At 33.8% G+C, this 25,891-nt stretch overlaps 5 protein-coding genes and 1 long non-coding RNA gene across 10 annotated transcripts; 1 reads left to right on the top strand and 5 right to left on the bottom strand.

The window, feature by feature from the left end:
* Positions 1–930: 930 nt before the first annotated feature.
* LOC123229108 (thylakoid membrane protein TERC, chloroplastic) lies at positions 931–7,344 on the bottom strand. Of its 5 annotated transcripts, none has more exons than XM_044654694.1 (15): positions 7,019–7,343; positions 6,843–6,926; positions 6,471–6,613; positions 6,300–6,376; positions 5,326–5,413; positions 5,096–5,176; positions 4,947–5,003; positions 4,671–4,752; positions 3,159–3,208; positions 2,893–2,949; positions 2,680–2,758; positions 2,286–2,344; positions 1,515–1,572; positions 1,288–1,407; positions 931–1,196 (listed from the first exon to the last, which is right to left on the bottom strand). In XM_044654694.1, exons 1-14 carry the CDS (start codon positions 7,167–7,169, stop codon positions 1,316–1,318), a joined length of 1,158 nt encoding a protein of 385 aa, XP_044510629.1. In that variant the 5' UTR covers positions 7,170–7,343; the 3' UTR covers positions 931–1,196; positions 1,288–1,315. The 5 variants fall into 5 exon arrangements, 3 of the variants coding, with proteins under 3 accessions (XP_044510629.1, XP_044510638.1, XP_044510648.1); XR_006504804.1 differs by lacking the exon at positions 931–1,196 and adding an exon at positions 2,022–2,085 and having other exon boundaries at positions 1,293–1,407; positions 7,019–7,344; XM_044654703.1 differs by having other exon boundaries at positions 931–1,407; positions 6,471–6,538; positions 7,019–7,344.
* A 437-nt stretch (positions 7,345–7,781) lies between these two features.
* Positions 7,782–11,259, top strand: LOC123225942 (protein MODIFIER OF SNC1 11-like). Its single transcript, XM_044650325.1, has 6 exons — positions 7,782–8,260; positions 8,818–8,898; positions 8,992–9,120; positions 9,263–9,323; positions 9,441–9,507; positions 9,700–11,259. The coding sequence occupies exons 1-5, from the start codon at positions 7,935–7,937 to the stop codon at positions 9,477–9,479; spliced, it is 636 nt and encodes a 211-aa protein (XP_044506260.1). The 5' UTR covers positions 7,782–7,934; the 3' UTR covers positions 9,480–9,507; positions 9,700–11,259.
* Positions 11,260–12,746: 1,487 nt separating this feature from the next.
* On the bottom strand, positions 12,747–13,448 carry LOC123195996. Its single transcript, XR_006497555.1, has 2 exons — positions 13,346–13,448; positions 12,747–13,259 (listed from the first exon to the last, which is right to left on the bottom strand). It is a non-coding gene; the product is annotated as an uncharacterized LOC123195996 (long non-coding RNA).
* A 166-nt stretch (positions 13,449–13,614) lies between these two features.
* On the bottom strand, positions 13,615–13,920 carry LOC123225192 (probable protein phosphatase 2C 48). Its single transcript, XM_044649096.1, has one exon. It carries the CDS (start codon positions 13,918–13,920, stop codon positions 13,615–13,617), a length of 306 nt encoding a protein of 101 aa, XP_044505031.1.
* Positions 13,921–16,978: 3,058 nt separating this feature from the next.
* On the bottom strand, positions 16,979–18,644 carry LOC123216436. Its single transcript, XM_044636844.1, has 5 exons — positions 18,489–18,644; positions 18,183–18,340; positions 17,961–18,081; positions 17,481–17,857; positions 16,979–17,391 (listed from the first exon to the last, which is right to left on the bottom strand). Exons 2-5 carry the CDS (start codon positions 18,218–18,220, stop codon positions 17,154–17,156), a joined length of 774 nt encoding a protein of 257 aa, XP_044492779.1. The 5' UTR covers positions 18,221–18,340; positions 18,489–18,644; the 3' UTR covers positions 16,979–17,153.
* Positions 18,645–22,788: 4,144 nt separating this feature from the next.
* LOC123216016 (E3 ubiquitin-protein ligase SGR9, amyloplastic) lies at positions 22,789–24,009 on the bottom strand. The gene has a single exon (XM_044636365.1). The coding sequence runs from the start codon at positions 23,940–23,942 to the stop codon at positions 23,145–23,147; it is 798 nt and encodes a 265-aa protein (XP_044492300.1). The 5' UTR covers positions 23,943–24,009; the 3' UTR covers positions 22,789–23,144.
* Between the last annotated feature and the right edge of the window lie 1,882 nt (positions 24,010–25,891).

The following is a 25,891-nucleotide window of genomic DNA, read 5'->3' as shown; positions in this document are numbered from 1 at the left end:
AGATGGCATCGGAGATCTGGAAACGAAATCCTAGTGGAAAATTATTATTTTTTAAAATTTAGCAAAAAAAACTTTTAATTTTTAAAGTTTAGGAGAGCAAAAAAAGATTATATTTTAGTATATTTTTAATATTATAGATAAAATAACGATTTGAAAATTATTACCGTTAATTTTAACTGTTTATGAGTGAGTATTTAAGATTTTCAAAATTAAAAAGAAAAAACTTGAGGATACAATGTACCTTAAGTGGAAAATAATCCTTTGGCCATTAAACAAATAGAGTCAAGGAAAAAAATTCCACAGTTGCTGATACGTTGATGATTCGTCAGCGATGACAGTTAAAAGAGTTCTTTTCCATTTAATCACATCTTTTATTTTAATTTAACCGAAAAAATTTAATTAAAAAAACTACTGATTAAGATGATAAATAAGCATATATTAATGATCCTCAATGCTTTCTCGCTTGTCCATACCTCTGATTTTTAATTTCTTTCCTCGTCCATTCTAATAAATAATATATGAGTTGTGATGTAATTGATGGTAATTCCTAAATCAATTGCAGAACATGTCCAAAGGACGTTTTGTCATTTCTTCTCACATTATAACGAGTCGTCAAAAAACCTAATCTAACATTATTATAACGTTCGAATGGAGTAAAATACACGTTTTCAAAGCCGAGGGGAAAGAGTCTTCTGCGATAGATTAGAGGTGACAATTCTATTCACCCTAATGACGGCTTCACTATTGAAGATGCTAATGTTAAACTAATTGACAGACCTACAATTTACAGAAAAACCCATGACCTGAAATGGAAAATCTTGGTGCCCACAGCAGAAAGAATTAAACAAAAAAAAACTGCCTACTTTTAGCATGGCATTCCTATAATAGCATTTTTATACACATACTATGCTATCGCTTGGGACTTTCATATAAAAATTAAGGTACTGCACAAGGCATTCATATCTGGTAGTTTTTTAATTTATTTGCATGTGTGTTATATCGGTGTCTTACAACTTAAAAGTGACCAAATAATTAAGACGGAGTACAACCTTACTTGAACAGGATCTGTTCACTCTGGGCCACAGTTTACTTATCAAAAAAAAAAAAAAAAAGACGGAGGATGGCTGTATTGCTAAGGAAAGAACCAAGACAAATAGATATAGGGGAGAGGAGAGTCTGGCCTTCATCATAAGTAACTGAAATCGGGAAGGAACAACGAGAGAGAGACTTTTTATTGCTCTGCTTGGATTATACTAAAGAATGAAAAATGACAGATACTAAATTCACCTTCCTCTCTGCTTAATTTGGTCTTTAACTAGTCAGACTTCTTCATTAGACTCAAAAGCACCCCAGCACTAAGACTTGTTGCCACAAAACCAAGCGATGCCTCAGTTGATACATGAAACCCTACAGGTAGAGGTGGGAAAAGATCAGTTTTCCTTTTCAAATTCGGATGAAAAGTTAAAAAATAATAAATAATATATATGATGAACTGATGATTAGAGGCAGCGCACCAAAGAAATCCAAGATCATTTTACACCCAATGAAACCGAGAACAACTGCAATAGAAGGCTGATAAAGCAATAGACAAGAAAAGGGTTCTATCAGTATACATCCATTCTGGCCAATACATAATGATACTGCATTTCAAAACAACAATTTGAGCATTGAGAATATGTTGTAAGAACTCAGTATTTTCATCTTTTCTTGTAAGAATACCACTTTTGATTTTGACATGGAAATCATGTGCTTATTAAAAGATAATGTTGTATAACCATCTTATGACTCGTTTAGAGATTATCTATAGACACAAATAATAATGACCATGATCAATCTTTGTCCTTCCATTTGCTATGGATGTAATGCATCTACAACAAGTGACACCAAATATTTGAAGCAAAAAGAAAAGGAAAAAAAAAATGCCTTCAACATATAATGTTCATTAAATCTAAGGCTTAATAGAGTCTTAATGCCAAAATAGTTAGCTACATTCTCAGCAAATAAAGTTTGATATAGACAACCTGTAAGACTTATTATACACCTCAGGCAAAATCGCTTTTAAGACTAATAATGTGTGTGTATCCCCTGTAATTTTGCCAAAAAAAAATTAATTGGAGAAAAGAAATAATGCACTAAGCAATATGACATGAAGTAATCCAATAAAGTTAAATTCAAATTTTCAATTACTAAACCTCAGTCATGCATTTATATATTCAATCCCAATCTTTAGTACAGTGGTGAGAAGCCAATAGGATTTAGTAACAGGGGAAAAGCAAATTTATTACCTGTAAATATTCCAACTCTGCCATACCCTCAGAGATGAGTGTGTAAAGGGATCTTAAGCCTGCATTGGCCAGAACTATGTCGATTAAATCCTTTTCTAATAAGACACACAAAACTATACTCCAGTACAGATCTTCAAATTTCAGTTAAAATACATTTGTGCAATAATTAAAGAGGAAAAACAAAAAAAAAAGCAGTTGTGTGGCATAAAGAGCATTTTACTTCAGAGGTGATTGACAAGACAAAAATCTTTTTGTGTGTGATTGAGAGAGAGAGCATAAAATTTAACATAAACACATGATAATTCCACCTTAAAAACAACGATCATCTTAAGAGATATAAGGAGCACTTCTGAGAGTTGCTAAAATCTATAATTAGAAAAGGAAACAGCTATACCTAAGATGGCAAAGAGATTAGACGTAAAGACTATGAATGGGTCCCGTGAAACACCAAAAACAGCTGGTATTGAGTCAACCTAAAAAGAAATCAAAATTTGATCAATGTTTTACTCGCAGAATCAACTGGCAAAATGCAACCAAGAGCTCTTTTTGTAAGTGTGTGGTTGCAAGTGTCTGTGCAAGACGTAGTTGACAGATGAAGAAAACTTACAGCAAATGCTATATCACTGAGTTCAATAACCGCTACTGTAAGCAGCAATGGTGTGGCCTGCCCAAAATGTTTGATGCCTGTTAGAAATCAAATAAAATTAATTTAACATAGTTAAAGAACTTTAATACTCTGATAGATGAAATAGAAGTACCAGAACACAAAACATAGAATGAACATAAAAAATACAATATGCTGAATATTTACAATGTCATTACTAAGGTCTGGGTAGCATTCTGAACTTTTACAAGTACTTATTAATGACTTACTTTCCATATTCCATCCTGATTTGTAAAAAATCGGTTGGCGTCATAATAAGCTGCAACAGGAAGAAAAGGAGAATATCAAGTATTGGACCTGAAATATGCTTGTGCAATCTATATAAGCTAAAGATGTGCAATAAACCACCAGATCAATCTTTTCAAATTAATAATATTCTCTATACCAGTTACTCCCATTCAATTGTGTTAAGATAAAAGAAAAATGAGTGCTGGTGTTAGGTTTTCTTCCCTATTTCTTTCCTGGTTCTGGAGGGGAAGTGATTAGAGATCATGGGAAACTGTTCAAGACAGACAATGAAAGATATAACAATGATTCAAAATAAGTGCCTTTCAGAAAAAACAGCAGAGTTCGTTCTAGTTAAAGAACCAAGTATTTAGTTGTCTAGTTTACGGGACAGGAGAAAATATCATGTATACAAGCTTTTAAATATACAATTTAAATCAACAAGTTCTTTAACTGCTTTTAATATGTTCTCTGGAACTGACAGAAGTGCCCCATTAAGTCAAGGGAATAATGACAGAAACAAAGACTGATTTCAATTAGATAATGCAACCTAGAAAATGGGATTATGAGATTACAAACCACTCAAACTTTAATCTCAAATGCTATCTCTCCATGAAGTCTATTCCTAGGTTTGATCTCTCTAAGGGGGCGTTTGGTTTGGGTAATGTTTGATTACTAAAATAAAAAGATTACCTTGAAGATAGATTACTTAGAAGATTACTGGGTATAAATGATTACTATGTTTGATAAAATTTGATAGGTATAAATAATTATTGTGTTTGGTTAAAGGTAATAAAAGATTACTAGTAAATTATTTTACTTAAATGTCCTTGAATATAATTATTTTAAAATATTTTTTATATTATTTGTCATATTAATTTAAAATAAATTTATTTTTATCTAAAAAAATTAATAAATAATAATATAATTATAATAAACTCAAGATTACCTTAGTAATCTTTAAATACTTAAGGTGAAGGTGATAATCAGATTACCACCTATATTACCTGTCATGTCAGCATTGGTAATAGAAGATTACTGTAATATTTTATTACTGACAAACCAAACAAAGGAATAAAAAATAGATTACCAAGGTAATCTTAAAAACCCTTAACCAAACGCACCCTAAAAGTGTTTACAACAACCTGTAAATTGCAATTACTAACCCACTGATATGTCTCTCTAGGGTTTTGGCCCTTTTATAGTGGCATATATGAAACTCAATTTTGATAAGGTAAAATTGCTACCGAATGCAATTCTGAGCCATCAACATGCCATGAAGCTCTCCCAAGCCTAACCTATCCCATCTAAATGATCAGCTAAGGCTTTACTTTATTTGGTTCAAGAAAGGTCACCTAAAAGTTTTGATTGCTGTTTAATTCAAATTTCAAACTAAGATATTGAATAATCAAACCTTGGCAGACATTCATAAAACCAACTTTCACAATTCAAGAAACGTAAATATAAATAAATATCTATAAAAAAAAAAAAGTTACCTGTCACGGGGATAAATCTTTGGCATGTCTTCACTATAAAATTGTCAGATAGGTCAGAGTCATCACCTTCACTGGAAAATAGCTATCACAAAATAAAAAAGGAATTTATGAGCTGCTATACATTGAATCTTCAACAGATATAAAAAAGGAAGTTACGAGCCATAACTGTAAGAGGACATCCATTCAACAGTAGAAAAATTATAACAACCCATGGAGAATATAATATTGAAACATTGCATTAATTGTTGTTACATGTCAACAAAAGAAAAATGGCACCTTGACAGATGAGAATAGAAGTACTGCAGCCAATAGTAGATTAACTGCTTCAAACCTCTAAAACAAGAAGACAAAATATCAGGAAGGACCAGACAGATGATAAAGCATAAGCATATGAGCAAACACAACTAGGTATAGATAGGATTTACCTGGAGGGTGGCTGTCCCAAGTAATATCAATGCCAGACGAAAGATTACAGCACCAGCAATTCCATAAGAAAGCACCCGATTCTATATTTGCAACATAACAAATTTTTCATCACAAAGGATTGACAAGAAATATTTGCATAAAGAAACCAAACTGAAAACCTTTTTAGTAAGAATCATAAGATAAGGGCTAGATAATTATCAACAAGCAAATTAGAGGTTGGTAATAGTACCTGATACACGACTGGCACTTTGAAATACTTGAATACCAAAACAAAGACAAACAGATTATCCACTGACAAACTTTGCTCCAAGATATACCTGGAAATCATTGTAATGGTCATTCTGGTTGAAATAATCAAGCTTTGAGAAATAAAATTTGAGCCATCTGGCATACACAAACTCAATATAACACGTAAAGTCAACAAACAAACATTATGAAAACCAGAGATGTTGAAACAGTTCTTTTAAAAAAAAAAGTTCATAGTCAAAACTATATGTGATGTGAATACATCACTCTCCAACTGAAATAATCTAAAACATCTCTTCTAAGAGGGACAGATGATGTAGGTAGCTGGTTTAAAATAATATAGTGCACTAATTTTTCCAACCAATAAATTGAGGGGCATAACTTTTGAAGCTCAAAGCTCATTTTCCGACCAAAAACTAAAAAGTCTGCAGCGAGCGCAAAGCAATAAAAATACATACACCAAAAAGGAAAACAAAAAATACTAGTATAATGGCTAGCACCACTATCGAATAAACTGGCCCCCGACATAGGTCTTCAACACTGTCATTAGGTCATATCAAAATGTATGGTTTAAGTTTGTCATTAAAGACAACCCAAAACCAAGTCTGCTTGTTTGGTCTCTCAACACATGATCTTGTCCTTGATTGAGGAAATCAAAAGTGAGTGATCCTCTACTAAAAATTAATGAATTTCCGAGGCTACAAAATATTTTCATGCTGTGTTTCATTTATTAATAAGCAGGAGTCACACAAAACCCCAAACACATGATATAAACATAAGCATCTGACGTCTTCATCCCCGCACCTCCGAGATTTACATAATATGTCCAGAGACTTATGAAATTGCACAATGTAGTAAAAGATAATTCCAACTGGCTAATACCTTCCTTAAAGGAAAATTTTCTGTTATGATTATCTCCCTTAAAATATAATATAAACAACTCAAAAACCTGCATACCCAGCAAAAAACTCAGATGCCTTGCCAACTCCTTCTTTTAAACCCACGCCAAGGCCAAATGCCACTGCAGTGCACACCTATAAGAATCAACATCTAAATCGTTTTTAATCTAGATAATGACAGAATCTGTATATCCAATATTCAGTCACAATAAATTCATGTATAACTCACCCAAAAAGCAACAGTTTTAATAGATGACGAAAAACTTTCATGTTCATCCACTTGCTTCTCTGGACTACCTACAGAAGTAGAAGCGTGAGTCGTGTTAATGCTGTTAATATTATCGTACGACCGAGTGCTGATCCTCTCACTTTCTGCAAATCAATTTCACCAGTGTATTATTACAATTAGAATCTCTGAAATGATACCAAGATTGTCATACAGAATGCTTAAAATATTGAAACTGCTACAGCCTATAAACCAGATAGTACATAATAATATTTATTCCCTAGCAACAACTAACAAATAACTGTCACTCAGTGTTCTTCCAGTATGATCGATTGTTAGTTAACTTCATAATTCATTCACAAAGAAGAAATCCACCTGAAGTAGAGAAATCGTGCCCTTGCTCAGTTCCTTTAGAACAGACAGTAATAGGAGAATATCGGCCACGAAGATTATGACAAACTGCAAATTCAAAATTCGGCGTCAAATTAAACAACTCACTCAAAAATTAGGTTCATAAATAAAATTAAAAAAGAAGATGAGAAGAGACAGACCTGAAGATAATGAATGAGCGTGACAGCGAGAGTGAAATAATTGAAGAGTGTTCGATTTGAGAGATTGAATTGGATGTGAAAACCTAAGCACTTGTGAGTCGAACTTGAGAGGAGCTTGAATGCTGTTGTAAATGACCGAAGCCAATCCCATGGCGTAATTTCAGCCTCTTACTGGCAACACAGAAATGAGCCGCCTAATTTTTAATATATCTTATCCTCTCTATGGTCCAGCAAGAGCCATGAAACGGTGGCGTTCTACGTGAAAAACAATGAGGAAGAGAAAATTAGTATTATAGGCCATAGCCGCTGCCCTCTCGTGAGATTGGTTATTATAATTCTGCTGCAGTTATGTACTTTAAAAGTTGCATAATATATGGTATTTATTTTAACAAAGACATAATAAATATGTGTGAAAAGACATCATGTTAGGAGAGCAAAAAATGCGAGACCCAATAAATATGTGTAAAAAGAATAAAGTTATATTTATATATAAATTGTATAAATTTATTTATATAAATTAAAATAATAATTTATAATTCAATAATATAATTTTTTTAACTTCAAAATTATTAAATTAAATGTTATCGTATAATAAATCTTTACAATTTATTTATCATGTGATATTACTCTATATTTTATCTACTAAATTATTAAGAAAAGATTAGGTTTTAAAATTACCCCAAAGGCCAAAAATGTCGGAATTCATTTTTCAAAGGTAAGAATTTGATTCAAAATAAAATATTAATGATGAGAACAAATATCAAGAAAGAATCGAATAACACGTTTTGCATTGAAATATCCCACTCAACCTTTACCTTTTAATTTTCTGTTTCACACAAACCCCATCAACGCATTCTCTTCACATCTCGTCTCGTCCTTCGTACTCTTCACGCTTTACATTTCTCTCGCAAATTCGATGGCAACCGACACAGACAAACTCGACGCTGGCAACACCGCCACCACCACCGCCGCACCGTCCTCAGGCGAGAAAAACCCTAAAAAAACCGGGGACACCACAGATCGTGCTCAAAATCCTCCCGCCGCGCCATCGGTCTCCACTGTGACCGTCCGGGTTAAGAAGAACGGTGAGGAATCCAAGACAACAATCGTCGCTTCCGTGTCTCCGGTATCCGGGGATGTAGCTACGGTCACCGACACTCAGAAAAAGATCCGCCGAGCCGAGCGTTTCGGTATGTCTGTTCAGTTGTCTGAGCAAGAAAAGCGTAATTCTCGAGCAGAAAGGTAAGGAATCACGTAGTACTGTCCATCTTTTGGTTTTGTAATTGAGGATTGATATTTTTCATATTGTTTAGTTTAGTGGCAAAAGAATTAAGAATGTAATTTTAGAGCAACTATTATGCTTGAATGCTTTTCCATTTTTCCATTTAGCTATGTTCTTGATGCAGACCATGGATGTAACATTTCTGATTCTCCTTCGGGATTGTTTTGGGGTGAAAGTGTTTCTTATATTTTGAATGCTTGAACTGCTTCATGTTGTTATTGAACCAGATGATACCTTGGTAGGGTTTATTTATTTTGTAATTTTGTCTTTATACTGTTTAATAGTTGAAAAATATACACTTATTCAACTTTAACTTTTAAACGCATATGGGTCATATTAACACATAATGGTGGAAAGTGTTGATTCTCCTAGTTTTCTCGGATTTCCATCTTATTGATTAAATGTATTGTAAGTGTTGAGGAATCTTGTTTTGTAATTAATAGTAGAATTTCTCTGTATTGTCACAACCGTTTATTTTCTTGCTCTTCTACTAAGCACTCAAGTTTGTGTGGTGTAGGTTTGGAACTGCAACCAAGACCAGTGCTTCAGAAGCATCAAAGACATCTGAGGAGTTGAAGAGAAAGGCTAGAGCAGAGAGGTCTTGATCTAAGCTAAATTTATATGGTGGGAAAAGTTGAAGCTACATTTTTTACTTTTCTGTTGTTTGCTAATCCTGTTTGTGGTTTTTCAGGTTTGGGCTTCCTGTGCCAACTTTGGCTAGTGACGAGGAGGAAAAAAGGAAAGCTCGGCTTGCCAGATTTTCTCCATATTCCAAACCAGACTCTCTGGAGGAAGATAAAAGAAAAGCAAGGGCACTTCGGTATGAATTACTATGAAATAATGTTTCTCTCCTTTTCTGTGGGTGCATCATTTCATGAATGCTTTATAATCTCTTTATTGCTATAGTCAGGTCATTTGTGTTTGCTTGAAAGTTAGAACTGATGATGTTATTCTTTTTGCAGTTTTTCGGGAACTCCATCTAGTTCACTGCCACAAGTAAATGGTCAGAGGGATAGTGAACCAGTAAGGCCATCTTTGTGTGTACTGTTTCATGCAATTTCTTTGAACCAGAAACTGCTGTGTAATTTTGCCTTTTGAAATGCAGATTTATACTAATATTTCTGTTGTTCTATGTTTCAGAAGGCAGCTATTGCTGGCAATGCTGATGGAGGGGCCTAAAAAATCTCTTACAAATTTGCATGTTAGGGTATCTTTTGAGAATGCTTGTGTGGCATTTTTTATTGTCTTTACTGTTGTTGTTAATTCTACTGATCTATGATTATACTTTTGAATGATATTGGCTTATGTTATGTTTGGGTGGGTGGATCTAGTATGTGCTCTTGTAGTTGCATATTTTATATAAACTGTTATAATTTTCCTTTTTTAATTTTCATTGCAGGTCTAGGTTACTAACTTCCAGTGATACCCTCAGTGGCTTTGTACCTATCTCTACTTCCTAGTTGCATTACTACATTGATAAGTTTATGCAGGGCATTTACACAAGATTTTGTGTTAGTTTCTCCCATATAAGTCAGCTAGAATATCAGTTTACCTTCTGAGGCCTAGAGTAATCATCATCTACCTCTACTATTTACTTATCTTAAAATCTGCTGAGAATATCAGAAATTCTGAAGTACCGACTTGGGACTTTCCTCTTTTTTTCATTATTCTCTTCTTTTTTTTTTTAAAAAAAAAAAGGTGTGTAATTTGAGGAAATTACCTAGAGACTAGTTGGCCCAGTTTGGCAGCCTTCTTTTGATACATGTTTGACATGGGCAATCTCTAATATCCTTGTGAAGTGGGTTTTTGGTAGCGTGTGTGAATCTGGCATAGGAAGTGATATTATGGGCTTGACATCTTTTGATCCTATGATAGGAGGTTCTAAATTTACTATTTTGCTTTATAAGTTGCTGGGAACCATGTATTTGTTTTTCTCAACTGAATCAAAGAATGGAAGCTTTTATCATGTAAGATTGGTTTTGACTGACTGACTTGGCATGCAATTTAATTTCGTTTGGTCATTGCTCATAGACTTATTGTTGGTGAGTGTTCTGAAAAATAGGATCTAGGGTCAATGTTTGATACTAATAATTTGTGTTAACAAGTATAGTCGTTATTTCTAGAACAGTAATATGTTTTAAGAGAGGTTTTGATACTGAAGTTTCTGTGGTGTGCTTTTGTTTTATCTTTTTAGCTGTAGTGTATCGATTAGGTTTTTGCTGTTCTATATATTACTTTAAAGGAAAGCTTCTATCAAAATCCTTCTATGATGAAAGATATAAAGGGTGGAATGGTGAGTCTTGTCTTGTGGTCCCATGTCATGCACTTACTAGTGCTAATCATGGCTGAATGGTGTATTGGTTTGAGCTGCTGTGTTCTATGTTTTGATGCCACATTATCAGGGAAATTGCTGTTGTGTTGGAGTAGGGGAGAATAAAAGGCATATCTACTAATTACTGTTTACTATTAATTTAACATGAGAGGTGTGTAATGGGGTTCAATTGATTCGAAGGAAGGCTGCCATATGAAAAACCTTGTAGGAATGTAGTTATTGAAATGTGTTAAATACTTTTCATTTTCTTGGTCTACCTTCTTAAAAAAATAAACTAAAAAATTTCTTGTTTGGTTTCTGAGGTGGAAATAACATGCTTGTCCGGTACTTCAGAATTCTGATTTTTCTTTCATGTTTTAAGACAAGTAAATACTTGGGAGGTCCTTGCTGATTTTCTTTGGTTTCACATGGAGAATTGACCGATCTGCAAGGGAGGATGCTGGGAGAGGATTCCATCAATGATAGCTGGCTTTTGTTTTGTTTGGTAGTGTAAGCTCTTGTATTCTTTTTTCATTTGTCGATTTTATTGTGATGTATATGGACATCCAGCTTGTATGGATGTTCATGATGTCTTTATTTGGATATTAGGGAACTGCTCTGAGGGAATCTACTGTTTATTTTTATACACGTATGGTTTTTTGTTTTGTGATGCATGATTTTGCCCACTAGCTTAAATATCAAATGCCAAATGCTCACATATTTGAGCAAGAAGTAATTGATTGATGGTGTTTAAAGCAAAGCTTGAAGATTTCTTGACAAGTTTTAAACATGGTCAAAAGACTTATTTACACCAAGGTTTAGTTCATTAATAAAGTTCCATCGGTTAATTTGGAAAAATCTAAATTTCTATTCATAATTGTTATTATTTGAAAAATTTATGAGGGTATTAATGTTATTTACCTAGCTATAAGAATGAAGCTATCGAATTAGCTGAGCACAAATATGGTCAATGCCCTTTTAATCTTCAAACACTGGGAAGAAATGGTCATTTTTAACAGGATTTTACGATAAAGCTGTCCCCTGGATTGCTCGAGGGTGGTTGCAGATTAGAGACTAAATAAATTATTCTTATTTTTAATTAAAAACTTTTGGGCTTCTCTTGTTCTACTTCCCTTTTCCTAATTCAATGACTTCGATTCTGATATTTGGGCTTGATTTCCTCCTCTGTTTTGGTCATAGTTCTCTGTATAAAATAATTGATCAACAACATCCATGGAAGAACGAATCGACCGCTAAACCTCATGGCTGGTAATAAAGCTAATCTATCCTCATGGTTTGAATTTATTATTCGTGTTCGTAACTTATTTATAAAATGATGTTAAGGTTAGATTCAAATTGAACTTGTTTGAGTTCAAACGAGTTTGAAATGAGTTTGACGCAAACTTGAGAGTTTAATATTTTCAAGCTTGAGGGCGTTGGGCTCGTAAAACTTGCAAGTCTAAAAAATTCAATACAAATCGACTAAAATAACATTATTTTAACTAATATGTATTAAAACGATGTTGTTTTATTATCAATAGACTTCAAAGCTTGATTCGAGCTCTGCTTTTTTTATACGAGTTGAGCTAAAACACCTTTAAAGCGAGCTTAAGTGTGATTCCACTGAAACAAGCTCAAGTTTGGCTCGGTTTGAATTCAACCTTAAACGAAATTGTTTTTATTTAAATAATAGACAAAACCACTTATTAAAACTATGAATTCGAGCCAAATCAAGTTATAAATTTTAAACTATCGATTTGTGTTATAAATTTAAATTGAACTGAACCACGAAATTGTATCATCGATTCTAACCATGAACTCAAATTGAACACCTTTTATCTCAAGTTTAGTTTGGTTTAAAAAACAAACCAAATATTTTAGTACGAATTTGACTTAAATTCAAATTAAACGAATTTGAACCGAGCTGACTCAATTGGGATCTAGCCCTAATCCTTTTACCTAATTTCTGTCACTTTTGGGTATATTTGCTAGTTTTTTAAATTCCTGGATTAGACTAAGAGTGACTAAAAAAACCAGACGCTCAGGCATTGCACATTCCACTGTGTTGGAATGCAAGAGCTTGTTGGTGTAGAGATGATATATTTAAACGCAGAATTTGGAAGAACAACCGAAACTAGCAAATGAAATTGATATTTCATAATGTATTGCGACTGCCAAATAATTTCCAAGTAAAAACTCATCAAACTTCAGAGCCTCAATAATGAAAATGCATTAAGCTGCATCTTCAAATGAGAGAAACTTATATCTACGGAGATTTCAATAACTCCTTAAGGCTCATATTTGGTCAGTTCTTCTCCACCTTATATGTCTCATGCTTCTCCAGGGAGAAGAGACTGTTGTTCCAAAGCAACAAATCTCCCAGAAAACTGAACAAATTCCATTGTCTGCAACTCTAGAAATTTGCAGAGAATGAATTATTAAGTGAGGCCTCCTGTTATTGAAAAGGGTGAGCTGCGGTTGAAGCTCCTGTCAATCAAATTGGGATATAGATTTACAACTATCACAGTGATGTCATCGTGGAAATGTCTTCTTACTCTTCCATCAATCTTTTTCAGGTGTGTGTATCTCATTTCTCTTTTCCTCGCTGCTACTTTTAGTGCTGCTTTAACCAGTCTCTTTGCAATTCCCTGCATCAAAGTTGACAGAATACTTAGTCAAGTTTGTTGCTTTTGGAATGGCATGTTTGAGCCATCATTAGAGAAAGTGAACTCACAGTCCGTGGATAGTGATGGACAATGTTGACAGCCTGCTCATTGCTAAGATGCTCCTACAGACCATCAGAAGCAAAGATGAGAAAGTGATCTTCTGGGTTAACCAGGGAGAGAAATCCTTCTTCAGTTGCTGAGAAAGCCTTTCTTATAACATTTTCTGATATTTCACAACGCTCAGATGCAACCCCTGGAATCAGAAAGATAAGAGTTAAGTATTTGATCATCAAACTTGAGCACCCATGTCAAAATTCATTGGAACTGAAAGCAGGAACTATTCAAACTTTATGATCAACATACTCTGAAGATTGCAGAAGAGATTGTCATTGATAAATCTTGCAGCCTCAGGTCCTCCATGTCCATCATATACTCTAACAAGCATTTCATGAGGACCAGAATTTCTTGAACTCAATGGCCCTGATTCCAGTTGGCTTTGATCCTCCAACACACTGTTGGCTTGCATCATAGCCATTGGGAATTCACCATAAATATATTGTCCCAAATCCTTGAACCACAACAAACCATCAACACGACCAGAATCCTCATTTTTGAAATATGATTTCCAACAAGGTTTAACCATTTTCAAGTTCTCACTGATACCTTATAATAACATATAATTAAGAATTATATCAATCAAATTTTCATGAAAACTTAAAAGGAAAAAGAAACAAGAACACAATTAATCTAAGGTCAATGTTTATGTTTCAACTTTGAAGTCACAACCACAATAATTGAAACTATATACCCCCTAAAGCCATACACTGATTAATCAGTCCAATTCTCAGAAAAGACCAAAAGGGTATGGGCTGAATGATGTGAAAAGTGTATCTAGAGACAAGAAGGCAATAGTTTTTATGTAGTTCAGAGAATAGGAGATTTGCTGGTGGTGTGTACCTTGAATCTGGTTTAAAATCTGTTTGGTCCTTCCCTCTGTGACATCATAAAAGGAAAAGATTTAGCTGTAAAAGAGCATAAAGGTTTGATATAAGACACAGTTGGGTGTGAGTTCAGAGAGATCAAAGGGAGCAATGGATAACATAATGGTTTGGAGTTATTTCGCAGAAGATCTTCAGTTTGCTGTCAGATGAGATCCAAGATGGGAAAAAAGGAGATTTTAATTACAAACTGACATTTTTGTTCTTCTTTTTTCTGGTTTCTCTCGATTGTGTTCTTGTTTTTCATGTCTTTAAAACCAAGTGAGTCCCTCTAAGCTTTTTAATTCCATGGATGAAATTTTGTTTTTCTCAACCTTTATTAGCAATAACCCACCATTTTAGGCAGTTTTTGCTCATCTTAATACTCATTTTCTGTGTTTTTCTCCCTAATCTGAAAACAAAACAAAATATTACAAACTTGTCCATGGATTTAGGAGCTTATAAGACACCACCACTTATCTTATCCTCTTTTCATGGACATTTCAAGTTTCTACTCTTTCCTCCTCTATTTCATTCTTTTTCACTAAATTTATAACCTTTTTGTTACATTCCACATTCTAAAGGACTTCACTGAGCGAAATTCTGCTATTGAATTACCAATTAAACAGCAAGAACAGAAACACATGGCTAAGAGTTAAAAGTTAAACATGAATGGGGTGCCCTGTGTGCTGAGGAGTGGCCAAGTTTTTTGGTACATGCACTGCAACTCAACATACTGCCCATGTTTCACCAGCTGGGTCTGTAAATTAATCAATGCGGTTATTTGGAGCAAAAGATAAGCACCAAAAAAGTAAGAGCTGAGTCTACAAAGCTACACTTATATCTACTTTTTAATGTAAAAAATAAGAAAGTTCCCAATTTCTGTTATGTACTAGTTTACAGTTTAAACTAAAACTCTATCTGCACTACTAGAGCTTTTTGTTTCTTTATTATTTTATGAATCTATAATGGAAAATAGATGTAACCCCACTGGGAAAACTTCCAAAAGGGTTGGAGATCCTGAAATTGAAAGGCTATCCCCTGGAAATGAGATTCATAGATATCTCAGTGCAGAGAATGATCAGGTTCTTGTTGCCATCGATCCAACCCAATGAGTAAACACTTCATCCAAAGCATCAATGCTCCTGAAACTGATGAGTGGTAGGAATTTTTTTGGTTGTGGAATAGATGGTCCTGGAAACAAGCAAAAATCTGATTAATTTACAGACCCAGTCGGTGAAACATGGCAGTAAGTTGAGTTGCAGTGCATGTATTAAAAAACTTGGTCACTCTTCACCAGCACACAGGGCCCAGTTGCCACCCTATTGTCTAACTTTTAACTCTTGGCCATGCATTGGCTCTCTTTCGTGGACAATTTTTTATGTTAACTCTACACCATTTCATATTTACCTAAAAATTAATTTTTGATTTCACCATTGACATCAATAATCTTTACTCTTTGAAATCAAATGCTTTATAAAAACAAAAAAGTGTAGAGGGAAAAGGGGGAGTAAAGGGGAAACATGCATGTGATGTAGTTGCATGAAAAACATACAGTGGCCAAAATAATGATGAGAACTAAAGAATACACCTAGCCTAAATATATTCTTCAAAATTTTTTAGGCCCGGTTCATTAAAATTTTTTGAGCTTGGGGCTGTTTCAGGACTACTTTGACCCTCTATACAACTTTAAAAACCTACAAAAACTCTTTTACAATCTCTTTATATGTTTGAAAACTTAATAGATACACCTCTTCTGAAAATGAATTTTTGAGCCTATTGGACCTTTGACTTGAACAACCTTTGTTCAAACTTGAACCAAATAACTTAATAAATAATTTTCTTGTCTAGGCTTGTCCAAGACCCGAATTCTATTTGGCCCAAAACTGATTTTTTCAGGTTGAATAATCAATCCTCAAATTTATATCTCAGATAAACCTTGAGAGAACCAATTGGTTGGGATTGGAGTGCTGAAAGCTATATTTTGATATGAGATTCAAATTTCATATCTTACACTCAGGATCATAACATACTATCATACTCTACAGCCCTGCACGATAGTAATTAAGAGACGTAATGGTGGCTCTGATACCAAATGATATATATTTTAAGAGAATTACACTTCAAAAACTAATTATTGAGATTAGAGAACCCAAAATAATATAAATCCCACAACAAAATCTCATACTCTCTTATGTAAGATTTTAGTTTTATAGTTTACACTTAAGATTCTAACTTAATAAGTAATCCCACTTTAATCATTTGTTGTTAACTTGAAACCATACTTCCACAATCTTTCTTCTTCATACAATTTATCAACAAAGATAGCATATGTTATTATATATAGCACTTTTATGTTTATGAGGTAAACCATGAAAAAATGTCTAAGTTTTTCACTATAACCATCTTATTCTGACTTGTATTAGTTAATGGATGAAAATATTTACACCCAAAAAGTTACTTTTTTTAACACCCATTTCTATATACAAATAAATTTACACCTAAACAGTGAGGGCTAGGTTGCCATTATTGATTTCTGGCTTTTGCCCTCAAACTTAGGCATGTAGACAACTGAGGCCTTGAGTCTACCACCCATGGCAACAACATCCAAAAATTAAAATTCAATGGATAACACAGAAAAAGAAGGTCAGACCAAAAATGGGGACCCAATTTCAGGCATCAAAATGGACAATACAGAACAACTTTCACATGCTCTCTGTGAAGTGCACAAAGTCTATAACTTTTATTAATTACCCATCCAACAATCTGTTCATCCAAATATTACCTTAACCATATCTATACCTTGGCCATTTAGCTTCAATGCTAAAAGAACAAAGGTCTTTCTTTCTTTTTTACTATCTAAAAGATGAAATTCTTATTACTATTACCATGCATGAATTTAAAGAGGCCCAACTCTAATCATAGGTCTTCTTTCCATTGAATTTTGAATCCTTTCCCTGGCAAGCCTTAGTGCATCAAGAGCCTCTTTAACACTTCCACTCATTATCTTCAGTTCATTTCTCTCCTGGGATTTCTTTGGGAAAGCCACTGGAACTATTGCCATTGAGTTATCCACATAATTTTCATCTTTATCACTCTCATTCCCAGCTTCCTTTGAAGTTTTCATGGTTCTAGAGCTGTCAAATTTTATCAAAGACTCAATTTTTAATTAACTTAAGCCATTAATAATTAATAAGATAAATGAGCAAGTGGAATGGGAGTGTACCTGTGATTATCAGCCTCTGAATCTTGACAAACTGGACTTGATTTGTGTATTGTTATTTCATGCGGAGGATCTTCTGAAACTGAATTCTCTTGAATGGAAGAACTTCCATGGCTTTGATAAGATGAAATGGATTCTGAGATTTCTGGGGTTGTGATCTGCGGCTTGGATTCAGATTCTTCCATGTCTTTGAGGCCTGAAGAGCTTGTCGACGATTGGCAAGAATGTGCAGGGTTTTCTGATGGACTAGATTGCTCTGATTCATCCAAAGGAAATGCTATCTTTAAGGACTCAAGCTTCTTCCTCAAAAATTTCAGCTTTTTTTCAGCTTTATCTCTCAGTTTAATCTCTTGTTTCAGTTTATTTTCTAGCTCTATCAGCTGTATCCGTCAAGAAGTTCATGCAAAGAAACACAATAAATCAAACAACAATCTCAAAATTTTTTCTTGCAATAAAAATATAAAGTGTAAGTTATAAGTAAACCTTGATGCCCATCAGTTCTGCATCATCATTTGCAGCCCTTGATGCTTGTCTTTCTGCTATTAATCTTCCTCTCAGACACTCCAATGTCCTCAGATTATCATTTGCTCCAACCTTTGTTTCACTGAAAGAACAAAAAAACAACACAAAAAGACCAGCATCACAATGTGAATATTTCTTTATCTTTTCACACATGCTTAAGCAAAGAGAACTAGAAGAAGCCACCTCAATTTCCCAACTTCCTTGCCGGTAGTAGCAATCATTTTCTTCTTCTTTGGCCTGCAGCTGAAGTGATCAAATCTATAATTTTCTTTTTTTACACTAAAATGGCAAAGTTCGCTGCTTTCTTCCCCAGATACTCAGTCTCAGATCAGAATTTGACCCTTCAAAAATTTTAAAAAGAAGACAAGTGAAGCAATAAATGTTTTTTTTAAAAAAAAAAAAGAAGAAAAACTTGTTGTGGGGAGAATATCTGTTGTTGCAAAGACAGAAATGCAGCTATCAATGTTGGAAATCCAAGGTCAGACTTACAGAGAGTTGGCTCTTTTTTGCTATAGCCATATCAGGTGGGTAATATGCAGAGCCAAAGGTACTCCTTTTGTTAGTCACACTTTGTTTTTGTTTACGGCAACTTTTTTTTTTCTCATTTCCAACAATTTTCAAAGTTTCTTTTTTTCTTTCAAGTACAAGTTTGAAACTTTTGAAAGTCATATAAAAATTAAATTTTTAACTTAAATACTACCGTAATTATAAGATTACTCACTAAATTCAAAGTCTTTTACCTACTTGAAACATTGATGATTGTGTCTTTACTCTGTAAGACATTAACAAGGGCTAGGAGAGAAATTAATTATGCCCATGTTGCCAATTTGCAAGCTTTAACCATTCTTGAATGTTTAAGATTCATTAAAAGCTTATTTACTGCAAGTTTGCTTAATCCATGGAAGATGAGAAGGGAGAGTTAACGTAGTCTATAATGACAAATAACCGCATCAGGATGTAGCAATAAGTGATGGCATTTATTGAATTTGATTTAAATTTGAAAGAGAAAGAGGTGGGAGGAGAAGGGGGGTACATGAATGAATTGGTTCAAATTTTGAAAGCCTTCACGGGGCTTCTGCTCTGCATGTACAGTTCATTCTTACGGAGAATTACCTAGCTGTAAGCCGTCACGTGATGCTTCTGGAATATCTCGCCGTTTGTAGCACTTTGATTCACGTGGCTTCTTTTTTTGTCTTTATATTATCTGAATCACATTTCCCACCCCATGTTTTAAAAATCCACTTATTCATCCCTTGTTTTGTTTGAGATATTAATGAACTTTTTTCCCAAATTTGTAAGTCAAACTGTAAAAATAATGGCCAAAAGACTATTGCCCACTCAAGGTTTGCTTAAATGACGAATTCTCAACTTTTAATTTTCAAAAAATCAAAATTTCACTTGTTATTTACTTTTATTAGTAAATTTCAAGGATAAAAAATCAATTCATATAGATTTTTATACTTTATTTTTTCTTTTCAAAATGATGTGTTTGAAGGTGATTTGTAATCTTTGAAATGTTAGGGTGTTAATAAAAATTTTTATGGGGTTTTCAAAATTTAAAACAATTTTAGAGTATTTTTGAAATTTTTTAATATATCTTTGGATGGTTTCAGACATAATAGTTACATTTTTAAATAATTAAACAAAACATAATATTTTGGATAGAGTTTTGATATTTTTTAAGATTTAAGTGGTAAAATTTTAAATTAATAAAAATAAATTGATAATTTGACAATGTATATTTAGTGTTTCTGGTAATTTTAATAAAAAGACAAAATAAGAAAAACCAAATAGAATTTCTTAATCAAAATGAATCATGGGTGAAATTATTTTTTTTTAACTTTAAGGATAAAAATTACCATTTCATAAAACATTACGTGGGAAATTGACATTTGGCCTAAATTTGTTACCCAAAATTGGAAGTCAAACTGTAAAAATAATTGATAGATTAAAAAATTAAACATGTTTACAAACTTTAATGGTTAGTCTGGCAAGCAAGTGTTACATTTTCAAACAGGAGTAGAAGATTATCTTTTCCCCAAATCTAGAGTGAAAAAACTAATCCAGCCTTGTATATTTAGTTGAGCATGTCGCTGTAGTTACTTACATATGAATAATGTTATGTTTATAAATAATATATATAATTTTATATATAAATAATAATATGTTTATTATAATTATATAATTTTATATTAAAAATAAAATAATATTTAATCAAATAATCATACGTTATATTTATATATATAATTTCTCACATAATTTTACTGACTTAAATAATATTAAAAACATTATAATAGTTGAAATAGAATGAACAAAAAGATATTCAAGTGTAACCAATAATTAGTGGTATGGATTAATGCAGTAAGCTTGTAGTCCACTCAAAGAAACAATTTATTCATTCTTAAATATTTAGCAAGAGACTGACACGTGTCTACTGGCTTTTCTACTGAATATGAATTCGATTTCCAGAACTTTAAGCAGACTCATTATCATTCAGCCAGCTGGTGCTGGTCCCCTTTGCCGTCCAAGAGCCTTTCTCCAGATTTCTCGTCTCGTCAAGGCCAAAAGTCTTCTTCCCACCCAAGGTTTGGTGAACTGTTAAATTCTAATTCGAATAAGTTTTAAAAACTTAAATATCTACCCATAAACAAATTTTTATTTAAAAATCTTAGTTAGAATTAGAAGTAAATCTATTATTTATTAAAAAATTAAAATTTTATCATTTTTTTTTCTTAGGTTTAGAAATTTTATAATTTTCTCCCTAACCTAAAGCTTAAAAACTAATAAATACTCCCTAGAGTTTGTTCCTCTTCTCTCTAACGCTGATTCGTCATTTCTGATAATCGACCATTCTTTCTCTCGTCTTATCTCTCTCTACAATCACTTTTCTTTCCTTCTTTGATAGTCTTTGACTGAGATGAGGATGAAATAGCCTTCAACTGAGATGAAGACAACACATCTTCATTTGAGACAAATCAATTGAAGATGATCGGAGAGGGAAATAAGAGTGATTGGAGGGAGAGACAAGGCAAGAAGGAAGATGACTGATAGTAAAAAATGGTGAATCAATGTTAAAGAGAAGAATAACAAATCTTAGAAAAGTATTTATCAGTTTTTAAACTTTGGATTAAGAGAAATTTTAAGATTTTTAAATTTAAGAAAAAAATATGATAAAGTTTTAAATTTTTTAATAAATATAGTTTTATATATAAATCTAATTAAAATTTTTAATAAAAAAATATTTATAAATAAATATTTAAAATTTTAAAAATTAGAAGAAGAAAGTTTGAGATTTTGATGTCTCTTGGACGAGAATAAGTCTTTCGGCCTCTCGTCAATATCATAAAAGAGGCGCTCTAGAGATGTATGGTTCACTATTAGTAAAACTGCGCTCAATTTTGGAAACATGGGCTAGTTTCTTTTAAACTGACGGTTGAGGTCCACCTCATTTTGACGTTTACTTCAGTCATATGCCTATTTAATATTGGGCTAAGCTGAACTTTTATATTAAAACTTGATTGGCCCATATAGTTTCCAGATGCCGTGGTGTCCAGTTAGACATAGCAAGGGTGTATTCGGTTGGGCGTTCTCACTAAAATAGAGCATCTTGAAGTTAATTGGATATAAATTAATAATGTATTTGATAAAATTAATATGTATAAATAATTATTATATTTAATTGATAATAATAAAACATACTAAGATATAATTGTATTGAAATGTCCTTTTATGTTAAACTAAGTAAAAGGTGTAGAGATTGGGGGAATTGTAGTACTAAAACTAATAAACCAAAAGGTAGTACTTGAAATGAAGAGTCTTATGACGTCTGGTGCTCTAGTTGGTCAGCGCGTGTGCAGCGATGGCTAGAGTCTACTTCCCCATTCCTGATTGATGTCGCAAGAGTAGCATGGGGGAGGGTTAGAGGTGGTGACTTCCAGATCTAAAGACAATTATTTCTTGACCTATAAATGACAACTTCCTTAATCTCAAACAAACTTGGTGAGATATAAAGTTTTGGTAGTTGATCCTAATCTTTAATCTTTTTTGAAATTTCTCGATTATAAGACAACAACAAATGATTGATGAAGAGGACGAGATTAATGGGTGGTGGTTATGATTAGATTTAAACTGAGTTTGTTCGAGTTTGAAATCAAATTAGCCCACAATAAGTTTAAACTTGAGAGTTAAATATTTTTAAACTCTAATTTTTGGGGTATTGGGTTCAACAAGTTTGTGAGCATGAAATGTTTGATATTAATTGATTATAATTGCATCATTTTGATCATTACGTACCAAAATAACATATTTAAAATGAACTTGATGAGCTCAAGTTCAACTCTATTCGTATTCAACTCTAGTGATGGTATGGGTGGTGGTAATGAGGGTTATGGCGACAACAATGTGATAGTGGTGGAGTCCACAAATAGTGGTGTTTGTATGTGGTAGTGGGTGGTGGTTAATGGTGGAAATGTAATATTATTTTATAATAAAAACATATTTGTCTCTATAATTATCAGTTTTTTGTATTTTAATAATATGATTAGTTTTATGATACCCAGAAGTAAGAGGATGAAAACTCAAAAGTTAGTAAAACTGATGAAATATTAGAATTTTCAAATTAAAGGTCTGAGTTTGTGTCTTTACTATATTTGTGAAACTTTGATTTATCTGATATAATGATTGTGGATTCAATCATTGTGCCGATCTGAATTTATATTCAAGAAAATGAATTGTAATTGAAGTTTAACCAACTAATATACACTTTGAACCTAGAATTATGTCTCCAAAGTTGAAAAGTAGTTGCTTTTACATACCCCAAAGCAAAAGGAATTTGAACATAATAATAAGAAAGCATACAAAGTGCTTCATCATAATCTCACAAACAATTGATTAATGATGAAGTTAAATATGTTTAATTACGCTAATCCATCTCTAATTACATTCTTTATTAGATTTCTGTTTATCTTCTTATTTCTATAACCTTAACCATAGGCGTCTTTATCAATAAACAAGTGATCATCTGCAAGCCATATCATCACAAATTCACAACCATTCATTCCCTTCCACCTTTCTGATTCTGCCATGTGTTATTTTTCTATGATCATAATGTTCCCCATGCGACCACATGCATGATGCAACGTTAATCTAACTGACCTGAACCAGAACCTCCCACAGCCGTTGGATCTCCCCGAAAACATCATCGGTTGGAAGCTGAAAACGGCAACAAGGGCAGGTGTTTCTCTTCCTCAACCACGGCAAAATACACATCCAATGAAACAAGTGTTCACATGGCAATTTACATACGTCTCTTCCTTTATTCATCTCCTCTTTACATATAACACACTCCACAGCGCCGCCGCTGCTCACCTGCACCGACGGCAGTGCCACCACCACAGCTGGAGCAGCCGCCACCTCCCTCCCGGCCTTCCCTATACTATCCATTACACTAACAAACCTCCGACACCTCGCCACCATTTCAATAAACGGCATCAAAATTGCACCTTTACAGCTACCGACGCCGGCGAGAGTCAACAAAGTATCGTGGAAGTGTTTAGTTAATACTACGTGCCATTTGGCGAGTGGGGTTTGAAGTGATTCGGGGTTTTTCTGGAGGACTTCACAGAGTAAAAGGAGGAGCAAAACTGTGTCAGATTCACGTTGTCTGACGGAGTCGAAAGCGTGCGGGGGCGTGTGATGAAAGTGGCGAGTGAGGAGTTGGAGAGAAGAGAGGAGGTGGCGAGCAATGAGGAGGGTTTTGTTGGGGAGGGTGAGGGAGTGAAGATGGTGAAGAGTGAGAAAAAAGAGGGAAGGGGAGGAGAGGAGGGCGGCGAGAAGGTGGTGCCGGCGGTGGGTGAGAGAGAGAACAGAGTGGGTGAGATCTGAAAGCTTGGCAGAAGTAAGAGTGGAAAGTGCTGCAATGATTTTTGCTTGTTCTTCTTCCATGGAATGGTGTGTGTGAACTTTCAGACTTTCTGTAGCCTCTCCTCTTGGCGTGGGAGATTTGAGAACCGCGGGTATATATATGAAATTCTTTTACTAATTTGCCCTCGAGAGTGGCTTTTAATTACCTCTGGCTCCTTTACAAATGTGAAATGTCTCGAATGAGAGCAAGGCAAAATGCAATCTCAAGTCTCAATCAGTAATACTTCAATTCTTTAATGTCTGATAGTGCCTGGCACATGGATTCGTTTTCAGGCTCAAACCATTGGTCCACATGGAAAGGGAAATCCTGAGAACATGTTAATAAAATACTAGCATATCGAGTCCACCCCCATGACAAAAATGAGACTACATATTCCAATCACAAATTTTCATTCTCTCAACATAAGAATTCATCATCTCTCTCCGTTAGAATTCTAGAGACATGTAAGCATAACATTACAGAATATTTATTTTTAATTTTGTTAGGATTCAGTTTGACATCTTTATCAATCTCTTTATGCTTTCTAATATGTTAAGACACATTATTGATTGGAGTCACAATATACATTTTCCCTTGTGTCAGATTCATCTATTGCAGTACTTTCTTGATGTCACAATAGGTCGTTTTCCAAGTAGTACCGACTTCAAATTGAAACTCAGCTACTCAGGTTCCATATTTTCTTACTTCTCCTTAAATTTGGATGGTCCCTCATGCATTGATAATATTGTATAAATTGGCTTCTCTATGTAATAAAATCAGTTATCATAAGAAATCCATGGGAAATGGTAATTAACATCATTGTAAATTATCTAAATACTATCGAGAAGGAGATCAAGATGGGGAGAGAGAGAGAGAGAGAGAGAGAGAGGCTAATGACTATCTCACATGTACATATGATCAGTAGTACATTATCAGGGTAACGTAAAATGATTGAAAATTTTCCTTTTCTCTAGGTGGGATCATGGTTTATTTGCAACAAAGTGCATTATGGGACTCGAATTACCAAGTTATATTATAATCTTCTTTAAGATTTGGGCGATCACGGTGGAACAGAAGAGATGAAGGCGGTGGAGTTTTAGAATATAATGGAGTGGCTGAGAATGTAGGTGTTTTTGTCTACAAGCATGTGTCCAACTGCCCATTTCAATCACATTTGACACTTTGTTTTCTTTTTATTATCTCAATTAAGCACTGCCTTAATCAAGAGAATGGAAACAATAAGAAGAGAAACAAGAAGCATATGGCCCATCCATGGCTACTTTCTCTTGTCCCCTATACAATAAACTACAATTATTAGCCATGCAAGTGCTGGGGGAGGTTAGCAAATCTTGCCACTCTTGCGCTTGTCCCGGCATATTGTCACCCTTCGCAGCTACATACAGCCACCTTCATTTATCTCGGTTTATATGTTCCTGGGTGGGAAAAATGAATCCCCATTGACCATTTTATCTTGTGCAGTTTTTTTTAGGTAAGAAAGAAATCTTATATGAGTTAAATTATTCTTTCGGGGTTGAATCAATTATACTAATCAAGTGAAACTTTGGATCTAGTAACCAACTTTACAATAAGAGTTTGGTCTTAATATATTTTGAATGAATCTCGAGTTTATACCCTCTCTCATACGAGGATTTTTGTCATTTGTCATCCTAATTATTCATTTTAAGCGCATTTTAAGATGTGTAAAAAATTTAGGTGATTGGATTTGTGTACTCTTTGGAGAATGTGCGGGTGCATCATGGAAATTCTATTGAGTTTGAAAGGGAACATTATGATCGTTTTGGTAAAAAGGATGGAGACCGGCCCCAGATAATAATAAAGAAATTAACAGTGGCGTCTATGGCGAAAAGTTGTATCATTGGATTCCTTAACTACAAGTAAAGATTACCCAGAAAAAGGAAAAGAATGAGACAGTTTAATAGACTCTAAAAGCAATAAATTATAGATGCATTTGGGTTTTCATCTTGTTTGT

This window comes from Mangifera indica, chromosome 1 (genome assembly GCF_011075055.1).
Source record: "Mangifera indica cultivar Alphonso chromosome 1, CATAS_Mindica_2.1, whole genome shotgun sequence".
NCBI lineage: Eukaryota > Viridiplantae > Streptophyta > Magnoliopsida > Sapindales > Anacardiaceae > Mangifera > Mangifera indica.
This window is presented reverse-complemented; position numbering and strand designations above follow the sequence as displayed.

What these genes read in the sequence shown, in the direction of transcription:
- LOC123229108 (XM_044654694.1), bottom strand. Translation starts at nt 7,169, where the DNA reads ATGGGATTGGCTTCGGTCATTTACAACAGCATTCAAGCTCCTCTCAAG. An exon ending in TTCTATTCTCATCTGTCAAG is followed by an intron (nt 4,753 to 4,946) that starts GTGCCATTTTTC and finishes ATTTTGTGATAG; the next exon opens with CTATTTTCCAGTGAAGGTGA. An exon ending in ATCAGGATGGAATATGGAAA is followed by an intron (nt 2,950 to 3,158) that starts GTAAGTCATTAA and finishes CATTTTGGGCAG; the next exon opens with GCCACACCATTGCTGCTTAC.
- LOC123225942 (XM_044650325.1), top strand. Translation starts at nt 7,935, where the DNA reads ATGGCAACCGACACAGACAAACTCGACGCTGGCAACACCGCCACCACC. An exon ending in AGAAAAGCAAGGGCACTTCG is followed by an intron (nt 9,121 to 9,262) that starts GTATGAATTACT and finishes TTCTTTTTGCAG; the next exon opens with TTTTTCGGGAACTCCATCTA. An exon ending in GTCAGAGGGATAGTGAACCA is followed by an intron (nt 9,324 to 9,440) that starts GTAAGGCCATCT and finishes TCTATGTTTCAG; the next exon opens with AAGGCAGCTATTGCTGGCAA.
- LOC123225192 (XM_044649096.1), bottom strand. Translation starts at nt 13,920, where the DNA reads ATGGTTAAACCTTGTTGGAAATCATATTTCAAAAATGAGGATTCTGGT.
- LOC123216436 (XM_044636844.1), bottom strand. Translation starts at nt 18,220, where the DNA reads ATGATTGCTACTACCGGCAAGGAAGTTGGGAAATTGAG. An exon ending in AAGGAAGTTGGGAAATTGAG is followed by an intron (nt 18,082 to 18,182) that starts GTGGCTTCTTCT and finishes TTGTTCTTTCAG; the next exon opens with TGAAACAAAGGTTGGAGCAA. An exon ending in CAGAACTGATGGGCATCAAG is followed by an intron (nt 17,858 to 17,960) that starts GTTTACTTATAA and finishes TGACGGATACAG; the next exon opens with CTGATAGAGCTAGAAAATAA.
- LOC123216016 (XM_044636365.1), bottom strand. Translation starts at nt 23,942, where the DNA reads ATGGAAGAAGAACAAGCAAAAATCATTGCAGCACTTTCCACTCTTACT.